Genomic DNA, 26,109 nt, shown 5'->3' on the forward strand with positions numbered 1-26,109 from the left:
TGTGGTGGGGGAGGCAAAAGCCGGGACTGCACGCCAAAGGGGTTCTGGCCGCGGATTAGATGGTGCCCAAAGGGTGGCGGCGGTGGCGCGGAACTACAGGCCGAGAGGCGGGGGACCGGGGCGGCGGCAGAGGCCTGGGAGAGGGCCCCAGCGGCGGGGCGGGCCCAAGGCCCGGACCAGGGCGGGGGGCGGTGGAGGCCGTGTGGGGAGGCGAGGGGTGATGGCGAGGCAGCCGCCGTGGTGGGGTCTCAGGGGGCCGACGACCCCGCTACTCGTGCTACTTCTCCTCTCTTTGTTCCCTCTCAGCCGGGAGGAGCTGGGGGACGGCGGGAGCCAAGGCTGGGACCCGGGAGTAGCTGCCGCTACAGGGCCAGGGGCGCGGATCGGCGACGAAGCCTTAGCTCTTTGTCCCGAGCCACCCGGGGCCCGAGAGGATGGAGAGCCTGGCCTGGGAGTCAGGGAGCCTATCTTCGTGGGGCTTCGAGGGGGAAGGCAAAGCGCCCAGAGTGGTCGTGGGTCCCCTGAGCAGCCGGACGCAGGGCTGGGGGCGGAATACGGGGTCCAGGCATTAGGCAGCCGCGGGCGAGAGAGAGGACAGGGCCCAGGGTCTCTGTTATGTTGGCGCCCAGAGGTCTCCTCTTGCGGGCGAACAGGACCCTTACGAAGAGCTAGTTTGTCGCCAGAGACTCTGTCCCCAGAGGTCCAGGACCCAGAGAATAGCTCGCCCTTCCCTTCAGACCTTCTAGTTCGGCCCCGTGGTTTTAAGCCGGTGTCCTCCCAAAAGAATGCTGAGAGAGGCTTCCCCAAAAAAGTGGGAACCACACGCTGCTGCGGGGAATTGTGGGCGCTCGGGCACAGGGGTCAGAGTGAGAAAACCACGACATCCCGAGCCGAGAGGACAGTTTCCCGAGCGGGCTGTCTTCCGGGAGCTGCGGGATCTGGCCCCGGGCTGGCTTCAGCACCGCGCACGGCGAGGACAGCTCCAGCATCTGGTTCAGCACCGCGCGATTATCGGACAGCTCCCGAGCCGACGCCCAAGCGCATGCGCTCCCGCCGTCTCTTCCGCCGCCGCTTCCTTCCGCAGCTCGCCGGGCCGCGCCCCCCGGGAGTCCCGGCCGGGCCAGGAGCCTGGAGAATACCCACAGCCAGCAGGGTCCGCCCCCGTCGCGCCGCGAACCGCCACCCGCAGTTTCCGCAGTACAACTACCAGGCGCTAGTGCCCGAGAACGAGGCGGCCGGCACCGCGGTGCTACGTGTAGTAGCGCAGGACCCGGACGCGGGCGAGGCCGGACGCCTAATATACACGCTCGCTGCGCTCATGAACAGCCGCTCGCTGGAGCTGTTCAGCATCGACCCTCAGAGCGGCCTCATCCGCACGGAGGCGGCTCTGGACCGCGAGAACATAGAGCGCCACTACCTGCGCGTGACGGCGCAGGACCACGGCTCGCCGCGCCTCTCGGCCACCACCATGGTGGCAGTTACAGTGGCCGACCGCAACGACCACGCGCCGGTGTTTGAGCAGGTGCAGTACCGGGAGACGCTCCGTGAGAACGTGGAGGAGGGCTACCCAATCCTACAGTTGCGTGCCACAGACGGCGACGCGCCCCCCAATGCCAACCTGCGTTACCGCTTCGTGGGGCCGCCAGCTGCGCGTGCCGCAGCTGCCGCCGCCTTCGAGATTGATCCGCGCTCAGGCCTCATCAGCACCAGCGGTCGCGTGGACCGAGAGCACATGGAAAGCTATGAGCTGGTGGTGGAAGCCAGCGACCAGGGCCAAGAGCCTGGGCCGCGCTCTGCCACCGTGCGTGTGCACATAACCGTGCTGGATGAAAACGACAACGCGCCTCAGTTCAGCGAGAAGCGTTACGTGGCGCAGGTGCGCGAGGATGTGCGCCCCCATACGGTGGTGCTACGCGTCACGGCCACCGACCGAGACAAGGACGCCAACGGATTGGTGCACTACAACATCATCAGCGGCAATAGCCGCGGCCACTTTGCCATCGACAGCCTCACGGGCGAGATCCAGGTGGTGGCACCTCTGGACTTTGAGGCAGAACGAGAGTACGCCTTGCGCATCCGGGCGCAGGATGCAGGCCGGCCCCCACTGTCCAACAACACCGGCCTGGCCAGCATCCAGGTGGTGGACATCAATGACCATACTCCAATCTTTGTCAGCACGCCCTTCCAGGTCTCTGTCCTGGAAAATGCACCCCTGGGCCACTCAGTCATCCACATTCAGGCAGTGGATGCTGACCATGGGGAGAATGCCAGACTGGAGTACTCCCTTACTGGTGTGGCACCTGATACACCCTTTGTGATAAACAGTGCCACTGGCTGGGTCTCTGTGAGTGGTCCCCTGGACCGTGAGTCTGTGGAGCATTACTTCTTTGGTGTGGAAGCCCGAGACCATGGCTTACCCCCACTCTCAGCCTCAGCCAGCGTCACAGTGACTGTGCTGGATGTTAATGACAATCGGCCTGAGTTCACGATGAAGGAATACCACCTACGGCTGAATGAGGATGCAGCTGTGGGCACCAGTGTGGTCAGCGTGACTGCTGTAGACCGTGATGCCAACAGTGCCATCAGCTACCAGATCACAGGCGGCAACACTCGGAATCGCTTTGCCATCAGCACCCAGGGTGGTGTAGGTCTGGTGACACTGGCTCTGCCACTGGATTACAAGCAGGAACGCTACTTCAAGCTGGTGCTAACTGCATCTGACCGTGCCCTTCACGATCATTGCTATGTGCACATCAACATCACAGACGCCAACACTCACCGGCCTGTCTTCCAAAGTGCCCACTACTCTGTGAATGTGAATGAGGATCGGCCAGTGGGCAGCACCGTGGTGGTCATCAGTGCCTCTGACGATGACGTGGGTGAGAATGCTCGTATCACCTATCTACTGGAGGACAACCTGCCCCAGTTCCGCATTGATGCAGACTCAGGGGCCATTACACTACAGGCCCCGCTGGACTATGAGGATCAGGTGACCTACACGCTGGCTATTACAGCTCGAGACAATGGCATCCCGCAGAAGGCAGACACCACTTATGTGGAGGTGATGGTCAATGATGTGAATGATAATGCGCCACAGTTTGTGGCCTCCCACTACACGGGCTTGGTCTCTGAGGATGCCCCACCTTTCACCAGTGTTCTGCAGATCTCAGCCACTGACCGGGATGCTCATGCCAATGGCCGGGTCCAGTACACTTTCCAGAATGGGGAAGATGGGGATGGAGATTTTACCATTGAGCCCACCTCGGGCATTGTCCGCACAGTGAGGCGGCTGGATCGGGAGGCCATGCCCGTGTATGAACTTACTGCCTACGCCGTGGACCGAGGCATGCCCCCCCTGCGGACTCCAGTCAGCATCCAGGTGACGGTGCAGGATGTGAATGACAATGCACCTGTCTTCCCAGCTGAGGAGTTTGAGGTACGAGTGAAGGAGAACAGCATTGTGGGTTCGGTGGTGGCCCAGATCACTGCAGTGGACCCCGACGAAGGGCCCAATGCCCATATAATGTACCAGATTGTGGAGGGGAACATCCCCGAGCTATTCCAAATGGACATCTTCTCTGGAGAGTTGACAGCACTCATTGATCTGGACTATGAGGCTCGCCAGGAATATGTGATTGTGGTGCAGGCCACGTCCGCCCCTCTGGTGAGTCGGGCCACTGTGCACATCCGCCTGGTTGACCAGAATGACAATAGCCCTGTGCTCAACAACTTCCAGATCCTCTTCAATAACTATGTATCTAACCGCTCAGACACCTTCCCCTCGGGCATCATTGGGCGCATCCCAGCTTACGACCCCGATGTCTCCGACCACCTCTTCTACTCCTTTGAGCGGGGCAATGAGCTGCAGCTGTTGGTGGTCAACCAGACCAGCGGGGAGCTTCGACTCAGCCGCAAGCTAGACAACAACCGCCCTCTCGTGGCCTCCATGTTGGTGACTGTCACAGGTGAGGGGTGGGGGCAGGAAAGTAGCCCAGTGACCTCAATCTGTCAGGGCCTCAGGGGCTCCCACAGGGCACCTCAAACCAAAGAGGGATTTCCAAGCCTTCCAAGAATCCCTTAGGTTAGGTTCACATAGTCCCTGCTTAGATTCTTGGAAAGTCTCTACAGAACCCCAAAGAGTCTAAGGCATTCAGCAGACCCCATAAAGACTGTATGAACTATCTGATAGCCCCTCTCCCTCTGAAAGGCTGGAGGTCCTGCGGTAATTCTCTGGAGGTTGCAGGGTAAGCCAGCATAGACCAGTCAGCCCACACCACACCTCTGTTCAGATGATGGGTTACTTTGGGTCCAGTCTGATCCTCCCCCATCTGTGCAGGAGAGGGAAGCCAATAGTTTAATGGTCAGGAACAGCCACTTACTCAGGCGGCTTCAGGCAGAGAGTGGGCCCACACTGATCTGGCTACTATCCAAGGGACTGACAGGGGCCCTGCCCTTTGGGAAAATGTCCAGAGGCCCACCTGCCTCTTTCCTGCCACCACAACCCCAGGCTTGCACAAAGCCCTCCCTAATAGGAGGGTGCAGGTGGGAGAGGCTCCTGCAATCCTGTCTACTGAAGGCTACAGAAGTTGGCAGGCAGGCTTTACTAGTGTCCATTCCCAAATTCTGGAGCATGGATTCCTGGCACCGCCAAAGAAGCACAGCCTCCATTTAGCCTTCAGTTCACTCAACAACCAACCTTCATTGATGACCCAATGTGTGCTAGGTTCTGGGGACAAGGCATAGAAGCACCTCGTCCTCATTTCTGAGGGTGGCCACTCAGATCGCAGGATCCAGGTCTGTCCGGGGGGATGGGCAGCTTACTGACCCAAGAATGCTGAAGGTGGAGGAAGTCAGGGTGCAAGACCCTCCTTGAGAGAGGGATCTTGCCAACCCAGGGAGTGGGGTTGAGTGGTCCCGAGGCCAGGGCCCCTTCCAGTACCATGGGAAAGTAGTTTGCTGACCAGAGATAGGGGAAGGGTGATCCCTGTTTTGGAGGGGATGTTTCGCTGGTTCTGCAGTGCGGGAGGATGGGTGGTCAGTGGCCCTGGTTCCTCAGTGTCCTGAGTGGGCGTGGCCTGCTGACCATGATAACTTGGGGAAGGATGGATTAACGACCACTTAGGGCCCTTCTCGTGTTGTGTTGGAAGAATGGCTTGTTGACCCATGGGCACTGTGTGGGGTGCGGGGAAGGGTTGGTTGATCTCTGGCTCAGGCACCTCCTTGTGTTGGAGGGAGGGGAGGGGAAGCAGCAACTTGTTAACAGTTTGTGGCCTCCCACCACACGGGCTTGGATGAGCTCCCTACAGACCCTGGAGGAGCTGGTGGTAACAAGTCCCAGACCCCCTGGTGTCCTGGCAGGGTCAGATTGCTGACTTAGGTGCTGGAGGACTGGGCAGTCACTGGTCCCAGACCTCTTGTGCCCCAGGGAGGGCAGCTGCTGATCCCAGACTGACCACTGCCTCTACCCCTGCTCGCAGATGGGTTGCACAGTGTGACGGCACAGTGTGTGCTGCGTGTGGTCATCATCACGGAGGAGTTGCTGGCCAACAGCTTGACCGTGCGCTTGGAGAACATGTGGCAGGAGCGCTTCCTATCGCCACTGTTGGGCCACTTTTTGGAAGGCGTGGCTGCGGTACTTGCCACCCCTGCTGAGGATGTCTTCATCTTCAATATCCAGAACGACACGGACGTGGGGGGCACCGTGCTCAATGTGAGCTTCTCGGCGCTGGCGCCGCGCGGGGCCGGGGCTGGCGCTGCGGGTCCCTGGTTCAGCTCCGAGGAGCTGCAGGAGCAGCTGTATGTGCGCCGTGCAGCGCTTGCCGCCCGCTCACTTCTGGATGTGCTGCCCTTCGACGACAACGTGTGCCTGCGGGAACCCTGTGAGAACTACATGAAGTGCGTGTCAGTGCTGCGTTTTGACTCGTCTGCGCCCTTCCTGGCCTCAGCCTCCACGCTCTTTCGACCCATCCAGCCCATCGCAGGCCTGCGCTGCCGCTGCCCGCTGGGCTTCACCGGAGACTTCTGCGAGACCGAGCTCGACCTCTGCTACTCCAACCCATGCCGCAACGGCGGCGCCTGCGCAAGGCGTGAGGGCGGCTACACCTGCGTCTGCCGCCCGCGCTTCACAGGTGAGCAGGGCACGGGGCTGGGGACCTGTCTGGCCGGAGCTGGAGGAACCTCAGGCAGAGCGTGAGGACGGAACCACAATATAAGTGAGGACGGCACATCACTTGAGCCAACTGAGTTCAGGTTGGGCACGGTGAGACCAGAAGTCGTAGATCCTGGCCCAGGGACAGCCTAGGGCCACGAAGGACTTACAGGCCTTAGGTGGGGCTGAGGCTGTGAAGGAGGCGTGGCCGTGGGCAGGGCAGGGCTTGAGGGTCTGTGGTAGTGGTCTGGGCGGGACCATGGGAGGGACAGGGCACCTGTGGTTGTGACAACCTCTGACCTCGGTCTGACCCTAGGAGAAGACTGCGAGCTGGACACGGAGGCCGGACGCTGTGTACCTGGCATCTGCCGCAATGGGGGCACCTGTGCCGATGCGCCGGACGGCGGCTTCCGCTGCCAGTGCCCGACAGGCGGCGCCTTCGAGGGCCCGCGCTGCGAGGTGGCAGCACGCTCCTTCCCGCCGAGTTCCTTCGTCATGTTTCGTGGCCTGCGGCAGCGCTTCCACCTCACGCTGTCCCTCTCGTAGGTGTCCGCCCCGTGTCTCTGCGCACTTCCACGCCCTCCCTACTACTTACATGACCCCACTCCGATTCCTGACTGTCGCATCCTGACGTCCCACAGGACACCGCCCCATCCCTGATGCCCGGCCAGAAGTCTCAGAGCTTCACTGCATTTGCCTTCCCCCTCCCCCCCACCTCTCTCATCACTTCCTCTATTATCCCAGCCAGGGTGGGCGTCCCTGGAAACTTCTTGTTGCAGGGATGGTGGGTGTGAGGTGTCCAGCTTGTGACGCACCCTGACCACCCCACCCAGGTTCGCAACTGTCCAGCCAAGTGGGCTACTCTTCTACAATGGGCGCCTGAATGAGAAGCACGATTTCCTGGCCCTCGAGCTTGTGGCTGGGCAAGTGCGACTCACATATTCCACAGGTGAGTGGCATGGGGCTGTGTGTGGTTGAGTGGGTGCATGTGTGGGCGAGATGGGGATGGTGCAAGCCCTGGGTTCCCTTGGGTTTGCCTCACTGCACACCTGAACACATACCTCCATGCCAGACATCAGTGAGGACCTGATCCCATGGCCATTCCCTGTGGGGGTGTGCTTCTCCTGTCTGTCCAAAGGCACTCTGGTCCAGCCAGTGTGGGTACCAGTAGGGGGCCAGTGATCTGATGCACCCAGGGTCACCCTGGGCGTATCTGTGCCTACATGACTGGGAGGGGCAACTTAGCAGCTCCAGACAACCCTCCACATGCATCCCCCCAACAGGTGAGTCCAACACAGTGGTCAGTCCCACAGTTCCAGGGGGCCTGAGTGACGGGCAGTGGCACACAGTGCATCTGAGATACTACAACAAGGTGGGCACCATCCTTGGCCTGGGAGTATGGGGGGAGCTGGGATGCCAGGTTCTACCCTCAGTGGTTACCCTGGGGGTCCTGTTGAGTGGTGTGCCTGGGTCTCTAGCCCCGGACAGATGCCCTGGGGGGTGCTCAGGGCCCCTCCAAGGACAAGGTGGCTGTGCTGAGCGTGGATGACTGTGACGTGGCCGTGGCTCTTCAGTTTGGTGCTGAGATTGGCAACTACTCCTGTGCAGCTGCTGGCGTCCAAACCAGCTCCAAGAAGTGAGGTCCCCCCCAGCCCCTGATCCCCTGCCCTCTGCCTGCCAGAGCCCACCCCACCCCTTCACATACCCCACTTCTCACTCCAGCCTGCCAAGCTCCCCATCCTTCCCCAAACCACCAGGTTTTCCTCTCCCCACTGGGACCCTGAAACCCCACTTCACTTTCACTTCTTCTCACCCTACCCCAGGTGTCCACATGCCTCACCCTTTCATCCTATCTCTCAACCCCAGCTCTTCTACCTTTCCCCAGACCATCTGCCCACCATGAGCTCTCCTTTGCATCTCCAGCTAAAGTAAAGCCCCAGCTGCTCCCCCAACCTGGCCTCACCCTCCCTCCTGAATCACCTTACCCTCTGAGTCCTGCCTTCCTATGGCCCCCAAGAGCAATCCTACCCTGGCCCCAGTTCCACCAATGACTAGGACCTCTGTCTCCCAGGTCCCTGGACCTGACGGGCCCTCTGCTCCTGGGGGGTGTCCCCAACCTCCCCGAAAACTTCCCTGTGTCCCACAAGGATTTCGTCGGTTGCATGCGGGACCTGCACATTGACGGCCGCCGAATGGACATGGCGGCCTTTGTTGCCAACAATGGCACTATGGCAGGTAGGCTCTGTCCGCATCATAGGGAGGGTGGATGACTACATGGTGAGACTACAAAGCTGACTTCACCCCTCATCACAGACCAGCCTTTAGGGCCCCTGAGAGAACATGGGACTGAGATCATGGCCACTTTCGGCCCCTCTGAACCTCTATGTTCTGTCCAGCACTTGTGCCCCACCCCATGTCTCATATCCTTCATGTGCCTTCCTCTCCCAGGCTGCCAGGCCAAGCTGCACTTTTGCGACTCAAACCCGTGCAAGAACAGTGGCTTCTGCTCAGAGCGCTGGGGCGGCTTCAGCTGCGACTGCCCTGTGGGCTTTGGTGGCAAAGACTGTCGGCTCAGTGAGTGGCCACATGGGGCAGGAGGGGCCGGCAGGGTGAGTTCTGGTCCTGAGGCGGGGCCTGTGACCCTGCTCCTTTCATCCCCTCAGCCATGGCCCATCCCCACCATTTCCGTGGCAACGGCACACTGAGATGGGACTTTGGAAATGACATGGCCGTGTCTGTGCCGTGGTACCTGGGGCTGGCATTTCGGACACGGGCGACGCAGGGGGTCCTGATGCAAGTGCAGGCTGGGACACACAACACGCTCCTCTGTCAGGTGTGTCTGTCCTCCTGCCCCTCCCTAGACCCTCAGGTCTCAATCGATAACACCACCAGCAACATTACTGTGAGTTCAGGCTTGGTCACACAGCGTAGTTCTCTGCCAGGTGTATGACCATAATGGACCTTGCTCTGCACCCTGGCCCTTGATCCTCTTTCCCACCATGATGTATGCAGGACACCGATAACTCTCTTGTGCTAGATGCACCAATCCACGACCTCTGGTCCTGACCTCTACCCTCTAACCTCTCTCTCAGCAACATAATGTCCCTGGGCACAGTGCCCTATGTGCCAGATATAGTCTTGCTCCTGCTATTCTGATATTCTTGACCTCTGAGCCCCCTGATTTCACCTCCTGACTCAGCTCCAGCCTAACTTGGGGCTCTGACCCCAGGGCTGTGCCTCTCTACCCACAGCTGGATCGGGGGTTGCTGTCTGTGACGGTGACCAGGGGCTCTGGCCATGCTGCCCACCTCCTCCTGGACCAGGTGACTGTCAGTGATGGCCGGTGGCATGATCTGCGGCTGGAGTTGCAAGAGGAGCCAGGTGGCCGGCGGGGCCACCATGTGCTCATGGTCTCACTGGACTTTAGCCTCTTCCAGGTCTGACCTCTGACCCTGGGGTAGTCCGTTTTGTCTTCCAATCAGACCACCTCATTTGATCCCATCTCTAGTCCAGCCCCTCTCAACTCCCTCCCCTGCCCATAATCTGATAGTCTCCCACCTCCTCCTACCCTGCCAGCCAGGCTGGTCCATTCCCAAGCTCTCCTCATGTCAGGGAGGCTACCCAAATTTCTGGCCTGGTCTTGAGGTACTGTTGCAGCCATCACTTTGCCTAACTTCTGGAAACCCCTTCTGGTCTCTGCCCCGATCTCCCTGGCTCAGAATCATGGGATTTCAGCGCCTGTCTGAGGCCAGATCGAGACTGAAACCTTCCTGTCATCCATCCCCCATACTCCCACAGGCCCTCTGTCTTCGGGAGCAGCTCACTCCCAACCATTCCCTTGGTACAGAGGGACAAAGTATGGCCATGCAGGGCTAGGACAAGGCCAGGACTGACTCTGGGCTAGGGTAGGGTTCCATCAGCCCCCCACCCTCACCCCCAGTGCTAACTGTCCCTTTCCCCCAGGACACCATGGCAGTAGGGAGTGAGCTGCAGGGCCTGAAAGTAAAGCGACTGCACGTGGGAGGCCTGGCCCCCAGCGGTGAAGAGGAGGTTCCTCAGGGTCTGGTTGGCTGTGTTCAGGTGGGGGTCAGCATGGGAACATGATATGGGGCATTGCGAGTGGTCAGAGATCAGGGGGCCTTGGGACCTGAAAAGCTGCATTCATATGAGGGATGGGGTTGGGGGTGGCGTGGGGTGGGGACCCAGAGCCATCAGAGACAGGTCAAGCCTTTGTGTGCTGTTGAAAGTGAGAGTCTAGCTTAGATTATCAAGGGTCCTTAGAGGTGATGTGTCAGGGACAGCACAATTAGGGATCCCATGGGGGGACTGAATTGGGGATATTGGGGTCAGGGTCTGGTATTTTTTGGGAGACTGCATGTCAGGAGTTATCAGACCAGATGGTTGGCTCTGTAGGGCTTGGGGCTGAGGTGTTTTGACATGGGTCTCATCCCTGGCTGGCTGTGTCCATAGGGGGTATGGCTCGGCTCCACGCCTTCGGGGTCCCCGGCCCTGCTTCCCCCCAGCCAGCGAGTGAACGTGGAACCTGGCTGTGTCATGACCAACGCCTGTGCATCCGGGCCCTGCCCACCCCATGCTGACTGCCGAGACCTCTGGCAGACCTTTTCCTGCAAATGCTGGCCAGGTGGGGACTAGGGGGAGTGGTGTGATCTGGGTGGAAACCTGGGGCTCATGGTGAAGACCGGGGCACCTGGAAAGCCTAGAGGAGGGGACTGAGAAGGACAGGTACCTGTTCTCTCTCATGCTCTGTGGCCAGTATCCTGAGCTCTCACCTAACCTGCAGGTTACTATGGCCCAGGCTGTGTGGACGCCTGCATCTTGAACCCTTGTCAGAACCAGGGGTCATGCCGGCACCTCCCAGAAGCCCCCCATGGCTATACCTGTGACTGTGCCGGTGGCTATTTCGGGCACCACTGTGAGCACAGGTAAGGGGTTGGAGGCTGAGATGATGGGAAGACCTGGTGGGAAGTAGTGGGGGTCACTGAGATATCATGGAGGCACCTCACCTGCCTGTCCACCCCCAGGATGGACCAGCAGTGCCCGCGGGGCTGGTGGGGAAGCCCAACCTGTGGCCCCTGCAACTGCGATGTTCATAAGGGCTTTGACCCCAACTGCAACAAGACAAATGGGCAGTGTCACTGCAAGGTGCGCCTGGCCTCTGACCCCTGACCTTTGAACCCTGACCTAGCCATGGATTGCGATTCTTATCTGGCTTGCTGACCTCTGCCCCCGCCTCAGGCCTTGACCTCTTACCCCTGTCCTTAGACCTAACTGCTATCTCTTGTCTGACATCTAACCCCTCCCTTAAGTTTTATTGGAGGCCCAGTCTTCCTCCTGGCCTGTGAGGAGCGTTCTCTTGACCTTTCCTTGATTCCTCTTATTCCCCAAGCTCTGACCTCTCACCTCAGGCCCCCGACCCATTCTCAAACAGGAGTTCCACTACCGACCGCGGGGCAGCGACTCATGCCTCCCGTGTGACTGCTACCCTGTGGGCTCCACCTCGCGTTCATGTGCCCCCCACAGCGGGCAGTGTTCCTGTCGCCCAGGAGCCCTTGGCCGCCAGTGTAACAGCTGTGACAGTCCTTTTGCAGAGGTGACAGCCAGTGGCTGCCAAGGTGAGCAGGCTCCACCCAGCTCCACACATAGGAGACTAGCTCTGGCATGCTGCCTGCGCCAAGTTTCATGGCATTCTTAGTTCTTTGGGTAGGAACTGCGGGAGCCTTCTCTGAGGAGACGCTGACACCCAGGGGATCCCCACATTTGCCCCAAGTACTTTGATGACCTGTCACAGAACCTGACAGGCCAGCTCCCGTGAGGCCAGCAGGGGAATGGTGCGCAGTGGGCCTGGGTTGGGTGGTGGAGGGACAGTGGGTGTGACTGTCACTTTGTCCCAGCCCCTGGCCATTTGGCTGAGCACCTCCTTTCTCCCTAGTGCTCTATGATGCCTGCCCCAAGTCCCTGAGGTCTGGCGTGTGGTGGCCCCAGACCAAATTTGGCATGTTGGCCTCAGTGCCCTGTCCTCGGGGGGCCCTGGGTGAGTACCTGGGGGGCAGGCACAAAGCTGAGGGTAGGGGTGGGCCTGTCCTTTGACTGCTGGAGCCACCTCTTTTCCTGAGTTGGGTGGCCTTGTTCCTGCAAAGGGGTGGGAGTGGGGTAGGGGTCCGTGTGGGCCCCTCACTACCTCCTAGGGGCTCTGGGTCCCCCCACACACCTCACTGAGCCTCCGTCTGTTTCTCTTGGCTTCTGGGCAGGATTGCGGGGTGCAGGTAAGGGGTACGTGTTTGCTCAGGTGCGCTGCCCCCTCCCACTGCCAGAGCTTTTGCAAATCCCTCCTGCTGCCTGGTCCCTGCAGACCCCTCCCACTGCCTGAGGTTTCTAAAAGCTACTCCCAACTGCTTGAAGTCCCTGGACGCCCCTTCCTGCTGTCTGAGGACTGACCCCAGGGGCCTTTCTCTGATGCCTAAGGTCCTCAGAGACCCCTCCCCACTGTCTGAGTACCCTGAAGATCCCTCCCCACTTCCTAAGGTCCTTGCAGACACCTCGTCAGTTCCTGAGGTCCCTGCAGGCCTCTCCCTACTGTCTGAGGTCAAGAACGACCCCCACACACACCGTTTGAGGACCCTACAGACTCCTCCCCACTGCCTGAGGTCCCCGCCAAGCCCTCCCCGTTGCCTGAGGTCCCCTGCAGTGGCTGGATAGATTGTTTGTGTATGCATGCTCGTGTGTGTGTCTTTCTGTGCCTGCACACACGTCTGTGAGTCTGTTTTGAGGGGAGGGGGTTCTGTGTTTAAGGTAGGGACCCTCTTGGCTAATGGCTATGGGCCCAGATCAATTCTTACGCAAACCCCATCCCAATCCCACAGCCTATGGAGAAACGGCAGGGAAGTCATCACTGGGGCAGTTAAAACTTGTGTGATAACTTCCACCCCCACGCTTTGGTCACAAAACACTCCTGGAGAACCTGGTCTGTGTCAGCGTGTCTGTGTGTGTGTGTATGAGAGATCCTTGTATCTGTATGTTTGTTCTGGTCTATGCACCTATGTGTGTGCAGATGTGAGCATTGGAGTGTGTGAGTGTGTGTGCGTTTGCCCTGGGCCACATATCCGTGAACCTCTCCTGGCCTTTGTGTGTGTGTGTGTGTGTGTGTGCGCATGTGTGCTCGTGTGCAAGCGCAGGTGTATGCACAGCCCTGCCCTTGTGTACACCTTTGTAGTGGATGTGGTCTGCAGACCCTTCGGGAACTGACTGACAAGCAGCTGGGGCCTGCCTGGGCTGGAGGCGGGGGCTGCCCCTCCAGGGTTCCAGCCACAGATGCCTAGTCCTCTGGTCTCTGCCTCAGAGTTCCTCCTGGGGTGGGAGAAGGTGCTGTGGTCACCTTCTCACAGGCCCCAGGTCTGACCAGGTCTTGCCTGCTCCAGGTGCTGCTGTGCGGCTATGCGATGAGGACCAGGGTTGGCTGGAGCCCGACCTCTTCAACTGTACCTCCCCTGCCTTTCGAGAACTCAATCTGCTGGTGAGACTGCCCAGACCATGCCCTGCACTCAAGACCTGCCTGGCCCCGGCCCCAGCCCTGGCCTCAACTTCCCCAGGCCTGTGGTAGGCCCCAGACATCATGCCCCAGCCCTTGACCTGGGCTTTTCCTGGTTGCCCTTTAACCTGGCCTAACCCTTCCTGTGCGGCTTTTGAGAAAGGCCTAAAGGACCATAGTGACCACCCACATCTTTGTCCTGGCAGCTGGATGGCCTAGAGCTGAACAAGACAGCATTGGATACCGTGGAGGCCAAGAAGCTGGCTCAGAGGCTGCGGGAGGTGACCGGCCATACTGACCACTACTTTAGCCAAGACGTCCGAGTCACTGCCCGCCTGCTGGCCCACCTGTTGGCCTTTGAGAGCCACCAGCAGGGCTTTGGGCTGACAGCCACACAGGACGCTCACTTCAATGAGGTGGGGCTGTACCCTGTGTTCCCGCCCCCTTGGCCCTGGACCCTGAGCCCTGGCTCCCCCAGTCAGGCCCCTATAGGCCCCGGGGAAGTGAAGGCTCTGGGCTCTGCCTCTTCCCTCGTCCTCTCCAGACCCACCCCCTTGCCAGCTGGGGCCCCTCTGAGCACCTGACCAAACCCCTCAGGCCTGCCCTGTCCCCGCACACATCCTCACCTGGCTGAGCCCACTTTCCCCTCCTCCCAGAATCTGCTGTGGGCCGGCTCTGCCCTGCTTGCTCCAGAGACCGGGGACTTGTGGGCAGCATTGGGGCAGCGAGCCCCCGGCGCCTCCCCTGGCAGTGCAGGGCTGGTGCAGCATCTGGAGGAGTATGCGGCCACGCTTGCAAGGAATATGGAACTCACATACCTGAATCCCGTGGGGCTGGTGACACCCAACATCAGTATGTGTTGGTCGGGGGGGGAGAAGGGGGCGGACGGGGGGGGGGGGGCTGTGAAAGGACAAAGACCTGGAGTTCTGGGGCTGGTGGCTACCGATGTCAACCTTAATGGCAGGAGGCTGGGTTGCCATGCTCAGCGCTTTGCAGGGACAGGCTCTGTGCTGGTAGCAAGGAGGCTGTGGGGTGTGGGCCTCGGGTATGGGATAGGGGTAGGAGGGAGTGGGACCCTCCGCACAGGGAGGAGGTCCTTCATGGTCTCACCCCTCTTCCGGCCAGTGCTCAGCATTGACCGCATGGAGCACCCCAGTCTGACCCGGGGGACCCGTCGCTACCCTCGTTATCACAGCAACCTCTTCCGAGGCCAGGATGCCTGGGATCCTCATACCCATGTGCTGCTGCCTTCCCAGTCCCCACGGCCGTCCCCACCTGAAGGTGAGAGCCCTTGGTGACGCCTGGGCCAGGTCCCGTTTCCTAGCCCCGCCCCCCACCGCCAAGCCAGATATCATGTCGCCCTCCTGCATTTCTCCCCTTGCCAGACCTCTCCCATGTCAGACCCTGTGAGAGACTCTTCTCACGTCAACTCTCCCCCCACACCTGGCCACAGCACTCTCTCACCACAGATGACCTCTCCAGGCCTGATAGTTGGGATCTAGTCCTGGAAGCCCATGTTCCCTTCATGGGCTCCTGCTCGCCCTGTCCCCCAGTTCTGGAACTGAAGGGTTGGGTTCAGAGTTGGGTTTGTGGGTGCTCGGGGTTGGAGGTCGCTGACAGTGGCTCCTCCCCTCCCCTGGCAGTTCTGCCCACAAGCAGGAGCAACATGGAAAACTCCACCACCTCCAGTGTGACGCCCCCACCAGCTCCCCCGGAGCCCGAGCCTGAGCCTGGGATCTCCATCATCATCCTCCTCGTTTACCGTACCTTGGGAGGGCTGCTCCCTGCCCAGTTCCAGGCTGAGCGCCGGGGCGCCAGGTACACAGTGGAGTTACTCCTAGGCCCCTCACCCTGAGCTTCCTGCAAGCTTATACCCAGTCTAGCACCCCGGTTTTGGAGGGCAGATGAGCAGGTTCACAGGCACACAGATGGTCCTATGCACAGTTCTAAGGAGTCTTGTCCATGCTGGCCAGCTTCCACGGCAAAGGTGTTCTGTGGAATTGTGCAGAGTGGCAGACAGACCTGGAGCCACGATGGGGCAGTCACATACAGGAGATGTAGGCGCCGGGCAGACAGGCAAACTGGCTGACAGACAGGCAGAAATAGGCCGGCTGATGGAGGTCAGTCAGACGGGGGTGGCAGGGAGGGACGTTTGAGACAAATAGTGTGGAGCTGCTCAGGCCTCAAGCCCCAGTGTGGGCAGTGGGTCTGAAACCCCTTGGCTGAGAGAACCTGCCATTCCTACAGAACCGTGACGCCCTAGCTAGGCCATAGACCCTTGGTTTTGAAGCAGCCCAGCAGAGCTGAAGGGGTTCTCAGAAATAGCATCCACTCAGGAACCTCCCAGACCGTGGCTTAGCCATGGCAAGTGGCATGAAGACAGTAAAGCAGGCGGATAGAGGTTAGGGAGGTCGCAGTGTCCAAGCCCAGGTGGGGTGTCTCCTCAGGCTCCCCCAGAACCCTGTTATGAACTCCCCGGTGGTCAGCGTGGCTGTGTTCCATGGACGCAATTTCCTAAGGGGTGTCCTGGAGTCCCCGATCAGCCTCGAATTCCGCCTGCTGCAGACGGCGAATCGGAGCAAGGCCATCTGCGTGCAGTGGGAGCCACCTGGCCCGTGAGGACCTCCACTCTGGAAACCCTTAGTCCCCTGTTAGCCCCTGGGAGGCCCAGCCCCTGTGCACCCAGACCCATGAGGAATGCTGCTCCCCAACTCAGATCCCCTCAGCCCTTGCCACCGCCTCTCACAAACCCCTGCCTGGCGATGGGGCCCTCCTCAGAGCGGGTGGTAGGTCTAACTGCCCTGTGGCTGCAGGACGGACGAGCATGGCATGTGGACAGCACGGGACTGCGAGCTGGTGCACAGGAATGGGTCCCACGCACGGTGTCGCTGCAGCCGGACAGGGACCTTTGGGGTCCTCATGGACGCCTCCCCCCGTGAGGTGGGGCTGTGTTCAGGGTCCCGAGGAAGTGGGAGGGTCTAAGGGCAGGGGTGCCCAACACCAGCCACCATCCTGTTCCCATAGCGGCTAGAGGGCGACCTGGAACTGCTGGCTGTGTTCACCCACGTGGTTGTGGCCGTGTCTGTGGCCACACTGCTGCTGACTGCTGTCATCCTGCTGAGCCTGCGCAGCCTCAAGTCCAACATGCGTGGGATCCATGCCAACGTGGCCACCGCCCTGGGCGTGGCAGAGCTCCTCTTCCTGCTGGGGATCCACAGGACCCAAAACCAGGTGCAGGGTCAGGGTCAGGGGACCGGCATCCTGATAACCTCAGCTGGCCCAAGAAGGCCTGGGGTCAGAGGTCAGGGGTGCTCCAGGTGGGGCCAGGGTTTGGGGCAGGATCCTGGGGTAAGGTGCTGTGGTTTAGGGGTCAGAGGTGGGGAGCAGATGCCTGTGGGGGTCTGAGGCGGGCGAGGCAGGAGAGGTCCTGACACCCCTGCCCTGCCTTCAGCTGCTGTGCACCGCAGTCGCCATCCTCCTGCACTACTTCTTCCTCGGCACCTTCGCCTGGCTCCTCGTGCAGGGGCTGCATCTCTACCGCATGCAGGTTGAGCCCCGCAACGTGGACCGCGGCGCCATGCGCTTCTACCATGCCCTAGGCTGGGGCGTCCCTGCTGTGCTGCTGGGTGAGGGCCCTGCTCACTGGCCCATCCCGTCTGTGACCCCGATCTCCTTCCATCACATAGCCTGCCCCCTGCCCCTGCCCCCAATCCTGATCATGACCCCAACCTCAGCACCCCCATGCCCTCTGCTCTGGGAGAGGCCTGCTCTCAGCCCCAGCTTCTCTCCATACTGAGGGCTCAGCTGCTCCGGAACACACCCCTTCCGTCCTGCTCTCTCTCCCCTGCCAGGCCTTGCTGTTGGCCTGGATCCAGAGGGCTATGGGAACCCCGACTTCTGTTGGATCTCGGTCCATGAACCCCTCATCTGGAGCTTCGCAGGCCCTGTGGTCCTTGTCATCGTGGTGAGTGCCCTGCACTCGGTACCACCTGTGTGTTCCCGTTGGAAGTGGAAGGGGGCCCTGCAGCAGGTGTGGTGCTGTCAGCTGAGGGGTTCCAGGTGACAATCCGCAAGCTTCCTGGGCTCAGCCTCTACTTCTGTTCCCCAGTCAGCTAGCGTGGAGATGGAGGCATGGGGTCAGATATGGCTGCCTCTCCCTGCCTCTGCCTCCCTGCATCTCTCTTCTCTTCTGTCTCTCCACCTCTCAGTGTCTCTCTGGTTTCCTGTCTCTGACTTCTATGATTCTAAGTTGCTATGTCTCTTTTTGTTCCTTATCTCTAGTGTGTGTGTGTGTGTGTGTGTGTATGTTTCTCTGGTTCTGCCTCACTCTGTGAGTTTTGGTCTCTGTGAGTTTTGGTCTCTGTCTGTCTCTCACCATCTCTTTCTCTGTCTTCCCTGCCCCCCGCTCCACATGTCTGGCTGTGGGTCCAGATGAATGGGACCATGTTCCTCCTTGCTGCCCGCACATCCTGCTCTACTGGACAGAGGGAGACCAAGAAGAACTCTGTGCTGTGAGTTGGCTGGATGGGGGGCATGGGAGGCTCTCACCCCTCCTGGGTAGGGACTGGGGTCTCCAGAGCATCTCTGGTGCAGGCTGGGTGCCAGATACTGGGTAGCGGGCGGAAGTCACACCTGCCATGGCCTGCAGTTCCCTCTCTGGTGCCCTTGCCATACTGTGGCCCCACATATGCCTCTTCCCTGCTGCCTTCCCACGTGTTCCCATCTGTCTTCCATGGTTTCTCACATGCTCCCCCTTCCTGTGTTTTCCCCATGTCCCCTCATGGCTCTCTGAGTACCTGGTTCTTTCTGTGACCTGCCATCTCCCCTAGTGTCATCCTGAGACCTCCATGTTCCTATGTAAATTCCTTTCCTTCTGTGTCCCCTGCATGAGCCCTGTGTGACTCCCCTGCACAGCGTGTCCTCCTGTGTCCTTCCATGTTCCCTTGGTAGGACCCTTCGTAGCTCCTTTCTGCTCCTTCTACTGGTCAGTGCCTCATGGCTCTTTGGTCTCCTGGCGGTCAACCACAGCATCCTGGCCTTCCACTACCTCCACGCCGGACTTTGTGGGCTCCAGGTAACGCTGGCATCCGTCCCTCACCTTGGACCCGCTGGGGCTTCAGCAGGGGGTTCCCGCCCTGGGCAGGGCTTTGGCCTGGGACTTACTCCTGCTGGACGCCGGACGCCAGGCTGGGTGTTGATCCCAGACTGAGCCTCACTGACTCCAGTCACTCGTGCCACTCTGACCTCTCACTGCCTTGCTGACCCCCTGGGGGCCCTTCTCTGACCTTCTCTGACTCATTTCTGATCTCCCGTTGACCCTTGCTCACCTGCAGGGCCTGGCAGTGTTGCTGCTCTTCTGTGTCCTGAATGCAGATGCCCGGGCCGCCTGGACACCAGCCTGTTTGGGCAGGAAGGCAGCACCGGAGGAGGCCAGACCAGCACCTGGGCCGGTGAGGGGCTCTCAGGGCTGGGGAGTCAGGGTGGAGGCCCCGGGAGGCCAGGGTGTGAGGCTTCTCCAGGGCTGGCTCACACTCCGGCCCCCACCCTCAGGGGCCTGGGGCTTACAACAACACAGCGCTCTTTGAGGAGAGCGGCCTCATCCGCATCACTCTGGGCGCCTCCACCGTCTCCTCCGTGAGCAGTGCCCGCTCCGGCCGGACCCAGGACCAAGACAGCCAGCGGGGCCGTGGCTGCCTCAGGTGAGCAGAGGGTCTCATCGTGCTGGGGACGCACAGCTCAGGCAGCCCCACTTTACCAGGGGTGGGCGTTATCAGGCCCCATCTCGGCCATCTGTTGCTGCCTCTGCCCCAGACGCCTCCTGCCTCGCTCCTGCATGCACAGAAACCCCAGCCTCCAAAGCACCCCATTACATGCCTCTTTGATGGGGTGGGGGGCTCCTGCATTTCCAGGGACAATGTCCTGGTTCGACATGGCTCGACTGCTGACCACACTGACCATAGTCTCCAGGCTCACGCTGGCCCCACTGACCTGGATGTGGCCATGTTCCATCGAGATGCTGGTGGAGGTGGGGGCCTGGGTCAGGGAGGAGGGAGGCAGAGGATCTCTCCCCAATTCCCCTTTCTTCTGCCCCGAATTGGGAGCAGCGGCTGACTGCAATGAGGCTGGCTCCCCCCAGGTTATTGCCCCAGGAGGCACCCAACCCCACCTAGCCCTTCTGTTTCTACCCCCACTCCAAGCTCTCCCCAGGTCCCCAGCCCCCTCTCGGCAGCCACCCTCAAGACTCCCCAAGTCCCTCACCTCCCCAAGCCACTGCTAGGCCTTCCTCCTTCTGACCTTCCTGCCTCCAGGAGCAGACTCCGACTCTGACAGTGACCTGTCCTTGGAGGAGGAGAGAAGTCTGTCCATCCCATCCTCAGAAAGCGAGGACAATGGCCGGACACGGGGGCGTTTCCAGCGTCCACTCCGCCGGGCAGCCCAGAGTGAGAGGCTCCTCACCCACCCCAAAGGTGACCCCATAGGTGACCAAAGGACATTCCATATTCCATTTGGGTGTGACCCAGGGACCCTGCTATCCCCTGAGGATTCCTGGGACCAACCTACTGGGAACCTGGGTCATTATTGGGCCCCCACACCCCTTTTGCCCTCCAGCCTCCCAGCTGTGTTCTCCTGGCTGGAGACCCAGGAACAGCCCAGGCAACAAAAGTGCAAGGTCAGGGATGTTGTAGGATGACATGTCACCCCTCCAGCCTCTGGTCTTCCCTGAGGTTTGGGGTTCCGCCCTCAGCCATCAGGTTCCCCCACCCCCAGTCTCTGTCCACCTCCAGTAGAGAGTGCGGGTTATCAGCAACCCCTCCCTGCATGGTTCCATGGATCTGTTCCTACCTATGCTCAGTGAGAACAGCCAGGGTTTCAGGAGTTATTTGGGTCAGGGGTCACTGAATCTGGGTCACAGGGGCATGAGTCACTGGGGTCAACCCAGAGGCTCCTGTAACCTGCCCTGGCTCCACAGATGTGGATGGCAATGACCTCCTGTCCTACTGGCCAGCCCTTGGGGAATATGAGGCTGCTCCCTGTGCTCTACAGACCTGGGGCTCCGAAAGGCGCCTGGGGCTGGACAGCAGCAAGGATGCCGCCAACAACAACCAGCCGGACCTGGCCCTGACCAGTGGCGACGAAACCTCCCTGGGCCGGGCCCAGCGCCAGCGGAAAGGTGTGGTCCCTGACCGTGGCCGATACTTCAGGGACCCCAGGGACCACTCCTGCCCCAACCCAGGGGATCCCTCCCCCTCCCCCAATCCCAGTCTGCTTTGTGGGGACCCTAGGGGGTGCTGTACCCCCATCTCAGAACTCCTGCTCTAATCTGGAGGGTTTCCGCCCCCTACCTTGCCTTACAAGAACCCTAAGAGGTTGTCTCTGCCCCAACTCAAGGGGTTTCTGTCCTCACTCCTGTTTCACAGAGACCCCCAGGCACTGCCCCTGCCCCATCCCAGGGAATTCCTGCCCTTCAGTCGTAGCTGTATCACCAGAACCTGGGGGCGGCCCCTCCCTCTGACCTCCAGGGGAGGTTTGCCCCTACCCATGTACATGGGGACTGCCCTATCCCGACCGAGGAGATTATTGTCCCATCCTGTCGCCTCTCTGGAATTCCTAGGAGCTGCCTCTGACCCTCCTCCAGGGGTTTCTGCCCCCAGTCCTGTGACACAGGGATCCCAGGGCTGCTGTGTTCCTAGACCCAGGGGGTTCCTGCCCGCCCCCTATACACCTGTCCCCCATTTGTTCCCTCACAGGCATCCTGAAGAATCGATTGCAGTGCCCATTGGTGCCTCAGACCCGAGGCGCCCCTGAGTTGTCCTGGTGTCGTGCAGCCACCTTGGGTCACCGTGCTGTGCCAGCTGCCTCCTATGGTCGCATCTATGCTGGAGGGGGCACAGGCAGCCTTTCGCAGCCAGCTAGCCGCTACTCCTCCCGTGAACAGCTGGACCTGCTTCTCCGGCGGCAACTGAGCCGTGAGAGACTGGAGGAGGCCCCTGCCCCTATTCTGCGTCCCCTGAGTCGGCCAGGTTCCCAGGAACGCCTGGATACTGTGCCAGGCCGCCTGGAGCCCAGGGATCGGGGCAGCACCCTACCACGGAGGCAGCCACCCAGGGACTACCCTGGCACCTTGGCCGGCCGCTTTAGGTCACGAGATGCGCTGGACCTAGGGGCCCCCTGCGAGTGGTTAAGCACACTCCCCCTACCCCACAGTGTCCGGGACCTCGACCCACAGCCCCCACCTCTGCCCCTGTCTCCTCAGCGGCAACTCTCAAGGGACCCCCTCTTGCCATCCCGGCCCCTGGACTCTCTGTCCAGGAGATCGAACTCAGGGGAGCGGCTGGACCACGTGCCTAGCCGGCACCCCTCACGAGAAGGCCTTGGGCCACCCCCGCAGCTGCTTAGAGTTCGGGAGGACTCAGCCAGTGGTCCTAGCCATGGCCCCTCCACAGAGCAGCTGGACATTCTCTCCTCTATCCTTGCCTCCTTCAACTCCTCGGCTCTCTCCTCTGTGCAGTCCTCAAGCACGCCCTCCGGCCCTCACACCACTGCCACGCCTTCTGCCACAGCCTCTGCCCTTGGCCCCTCCACACCACGCTCAGCCACGTCCCACAGCATCTCGGAGCTGTCGCCAGACTCAGAGTAAGCAGGGTCCAGCCACCTGCTCACATCCTCATCAGCTCAGGGCAGCCTGCTGTGCACTCTGCCCTGTGTTCTGCACAGAATGGTGTGGGTTGGCAGACAGTGTGGGCTCCCCCAGGCTCAGCACAGCAAGGGGGCCACAGGCTGAGGGCAGAAATCTGGTAGGAAGTGGGACTGTGATGAACATGGGCTTGCTGACTGTATGATTGGGCCCAGCCACCCTCCCCTGTCCCTCCTGGGCTAAGGAGGAAAGATGGTACCTTCCGAAAGGACTTAGGCTAGTGGAGGGGGGAGGGCAGGAACCAAGCAGGAGGGACAGGGAGGAGAGGAGGAGCCTGCTCGGGAGGCTGTGTTTAAGGCGTAAGTGTGGGATAAGAAGGGGTCAGAAGTAGTGCCAGGATATGGGTGCCTCATATTCCAGGCTGAAGAGCTAACTTTGATGGTAGACCATTCATTTATTCAGTCAATATTAAGCTCCTCCTGCCTCTGGGCACTGTGGGGTTGGGCACACAGGAAGTGAGTGGGGACCTGGTACATCTCAGGTGCCTGTCAGGCATCTGCGGGGTAGGGGATAGCAGACATTCCCAGGAAGCAGGTGGATACACAGGAGTCAGAGAGGGAGTGGGGAGGAACCAGGAGTTGCCAGACCTTGGAAGCCAAAGGGAGAGCTCAGTTTTAAGGAGGAGGAATAGCTAGGTCAGGCTCTGTGGAGGTCTGTAGAGTGAGAGGGCTTTGCGAGGAGGGGGACCAACAGAATCTGAGCAGAGTTGGGGGAAGAGAAAGGAAGGAGAGAGAGGCAAAGGATTTGGGGGCCTGGTGCCCAGGGCTCTGGAAGGATGGAGGGGTGAGAATAAGAAAGAGCTGTGAGCACCAACCACCTGGATCCTCTTGCAGCCTAGCCTGGGTGTCCGGCTATTGGCGGGGGTAGGGGGTGGGGGCAGGAGGCAGGGAGAAGCTGGGGGCACTGAGCAAGGGTTCAGGCTCTGGAGTCACACTTGCCTCTCTGAGCTTCAGTTTCCTCATCTGCAAAATATGTCTGAGATACAGGGATTTTTGAGACAGAATCTGTAGGGTGTCTAATGTAATGTCTATACATAGTAGATGCTTGCTAAGTGCTTAGAGAAAAGACATTGGTGGCCTGCCAAGGGGCCTTGCTGATGGGTCTGGGGGGCCCAGAATGGGCGAAGGGATTGGAGAACCCCAAAATGGACATAAGGGGGCTAGGGACTGAGTGGCAAAGGTGATGGGGCAGGTGAAGGTAGGTGGGGGGAGTCCAGAGCTACCTGACTCAGAGCCCTCTCAGCAACCGCCTTTGATGTCCTCATTCAACTCTGCAGAGTTCCCAGAAGTGAAGGTCACTCCTGAGGGAGAGACGGACAAGCCGAGGAACAGCCGAGGGTGATGGAGGATTTGGGCCAACAGAAGAAACTCCAGAAGTCGTGCTGATCCCAAGGCAGCCCCCCGCTCGCCCTGTTGCCGCAGTGCTGAGTGTCCATGCTCGTCCGTGAGCGTGTGAGCATGTGTGGAACAGGTGTGCAGGGCGAGGGAACTGAAGGGAGGACTTTTATACGTTTTTGTACCTTTGTAACCAGAGAGATATGCTTATGTTATTTTTCAGCTTTTCTGTCACCTGGGGTTCTGAGACTGGGCTGGGAGAGGGAGGGGGACAGAGGGAAAGAGGTGCAGAGTTTGGCCCCATTTGGGTTCCTGGCAAATCATATGCTCTTTTCTCTCATCTTACTGGGGTAGATTCAGGCAAATGCACCCTCCCCTGCCCCCGCCCCCAGGTTGATCTGAATATTGTCAGAACCCAAAGTACAGAACCGATCTTTGCTTTTTCTTGGATGCCCCAAGGGCCAAACTTCTGGGACTGGGGGTTGGTCTTGGAAAGAGGGGTCCTCTGACCTCCTCTTGGGCTCACTCATGCTGCCCCTCCCCATGGACGTGGATGTTTATTATGTGGAGTCCTTGCCACTTACTGCCTTATGACCTACGACTGATGCTGTGGGTGCTGGTGGAGCAGCAGATGTCATGTTTACAGAGCAAGGCTTCCCTTTCTCCCACGGGGAGAGGCTCAGGCCTCTAATCAGACATTCCCTGCAAAGGGTGGGCCCAGGGGTCTTGATTCAGCCCCAGCCCCGGCTGTACGCAAAAGTTGTCTGTGGTGCCATTTGATTCCCTGACACTGCCCCCTGCTAGAATTTATTCTGAAGAGTGAGGTAGGAGGGAGAGCAAAGGGAGCAGAAACAAGGGAATTGGAGACACAGACTGTAGGTGCCACTGCCTCCCAAGTTTACAGGAACCGCCCTGGCCCTAGGTACCTGGGCTGCAGGAATAGACGCAGTTCCACCTCTCCTTTATTCTCTTTTAAAGGGAAAAACGACTGTTACGACCTGTTCACAAAACTCTTTTATTACTTTGTCTGATGTCTAAAACTGGGGACTTTTATTGTTACTTTGTTTACAGGTCCAGATTTAAAACACTTTAAAACTTTGTTTACACCTTAAAACTTTGAATTTTTATACTTTGTTTACAGTTGAGAATGTTTTTTTCCCTTTGTTTACAAGTGAAAAGTAGAGACAGTGGGAGAGGAGCTTGGAGGACCCACCTGTGAGGACCCTGGGCCTGGCCATATGGAGGGGTTTCTAACCCCTAGCTCTCCCAGGCCAAAGGTCAGCCCTGAGTCCCCTGCTCCCCTGCTGAACAGCAGACCCAGAAGGCATCCTCTGACCACTGGGAACAGTGGTGGTGTAGGATTGCGGGGCGGGGGCGGGGGGAGTGTGTGCAGACACCCCCTCCCCTATGCATACTTTTGGGAGGCAGTTTCCAAGGAGATTAAAAGTTCTACATTACTGACTGGTGCCAAATCCTGCCAGCCAGGACTGCAGCTCTCCTTACCCAGAGTGACCCCAGCCCTTGAAGGGTTGAGGGGTCCACTGTTGGGGAGAGAGAGATGTCCTTGCTATGTCCTAGGTTCTGTAGATGCCCCTCTCTGGGGGTCACCCCCTCTAGCCCCATGGCCCCCTTTCCTGTCTGTGTAAATTGTTCCGTGAAGCCGCGCTCTGTTTTGGGAATAAACTTCTATAGAAAATGTTTATTGCCTCTTTCTGTTTGGTGGGATCAGAGGATGGCTATGAATGATTCAAATCAAGCTGACCTTTGGGAGAAATCTGAGCACTGTCTTACCCCCCCGCCCCACCTCCACCCCCAAGAATATCCAGCTATTTATAGCCTATTTCATCGGAGATTTGGACCAGGTTCCCATCTTTCACTCTGAATTCTGGCCTATCACCTTGTGATTGGGGCCTGAAGTGTGAGCACAGGTGCAGGGAGTAAGGTCCCAAGGGAATGCCCCTCCTTCAAGGCAGCAACGTCCTGAGTCTTCAGGGCTGCAGCTTTAACCTGGCATTTGCCCTGGCCGGGGGTCAAACTAACCCTAGAAACTTTGTCCTTGCTAACCCTTCAGACTATTGATAGCTCTGACCCCTACCAGCCTGTCGGACTTGGAGCCGGCAGCAGCGATGTCGCGTTCTTCCACGGCTCCGCTCTGGCTGAAACCTTGGGGTTGGGGCAAGATGGTTGGGCTGTGCTATGTGTGGAGGAGGGGAACCTCAGACTCATTTCAGTTCTGGGTGTCCAGAGTTGAAGAGAGGCTTTGGGCACCTTGGGTCTCAGAGACATGCCCGATCTCAGGGGAAAAGCCTGAGAGTGGCGTCTTCAGAGGCATGACAGGCCCCATGGACCCGGATATCCTCCACAGAGAGCTAAGGCTCGGATCACT

General features: G+C 59.6%; 1 protein-coding gene across 3 annotated transcripts; it reads left to right on the forward strand.

Moving 5' to 3' along the window:
* The first annotated feature begins 3 nt into the window (after positions 1–3).
* CELSR3 (cadherin EGF LAG seven-pass G-type receptor 3) lies at positions 4–25,421 on the forward strand. Of its 3 annotated transcripts, none has more exons than XM_088798155.1 (36): positions 4–3,965; positions 5,478–6,128; positions 6,465–6,690; positions 6,982–7,097; positions 7,432–7,520; positions 7,627–7,784; positions 8,220–8,383; positions 8,597–8,722; positions 8,812–8,981; positions 9,400–9,585; positions 10,112–10,228; positions 10,619–10,790; positions 10,950–11,091; positions 11,191–11,311; positions 11,598–11,781; positions 12,099–12,200; positions 12,418–12,432; positions 13,585–13,679; positions 13,901–14,110; positions 14,351–14,546; positions 14,820–14,975; positions 15,338–15,512; positions 16,142–16,309; positions 16,508–16,634; positions 16,719–16,925; positions 17,146–17,320; positions 17,546–17,658; positions 18,126–18,205; positions 18,645–18,768; positions 19,028–19,144; positions 19,245–19,393; positions 19,604–19,719; positions 20,003–20,173; positions 20,665–20,865; positions 21,443–22,328; positions 23,666–25,421. In XM_088798155.1, exons 1-36 carry the CDS (start codon positions 221–223, stop codon positions 23,691–23,693), a joined length of 9,978 nt encoding a protein of 3,325 aa, XP_088654281.1. In that variant the 5' UTR covers positions 4–220; the 3' UTR covers positions 23,694–25,421. The 3 variants fall into 3 exon arrangements, with proteins under 3 accessions (XP_088654281.1, XP_088654282.1, XP_088654283.1); XM_088798156.1 differs by having other exon boundaries at positions 20,003–20,161; XM_088798157.1 differs by having other exon boundaries at positions 9,400–9,471.
* Positions 25,422–26,109: the final 688 nt, after the last annotated feature.

The sequence above is a fragment of the Rhinolophus sinicus genome, chromosome 5 (assembly GCF_057876585.1).
Source record: "Rhinolophus sinicus isolate RSI-liver-muscle chromosome 5, RSI-T2T, whole genome shotgun sequence".
Taxonomy (NCBI): Eukaryota; Metazoa; Chordata; class Mammalia; order Chiroptera; family Rhinolophidae; genus Rhinolophus; species Rhinolophus sinicus.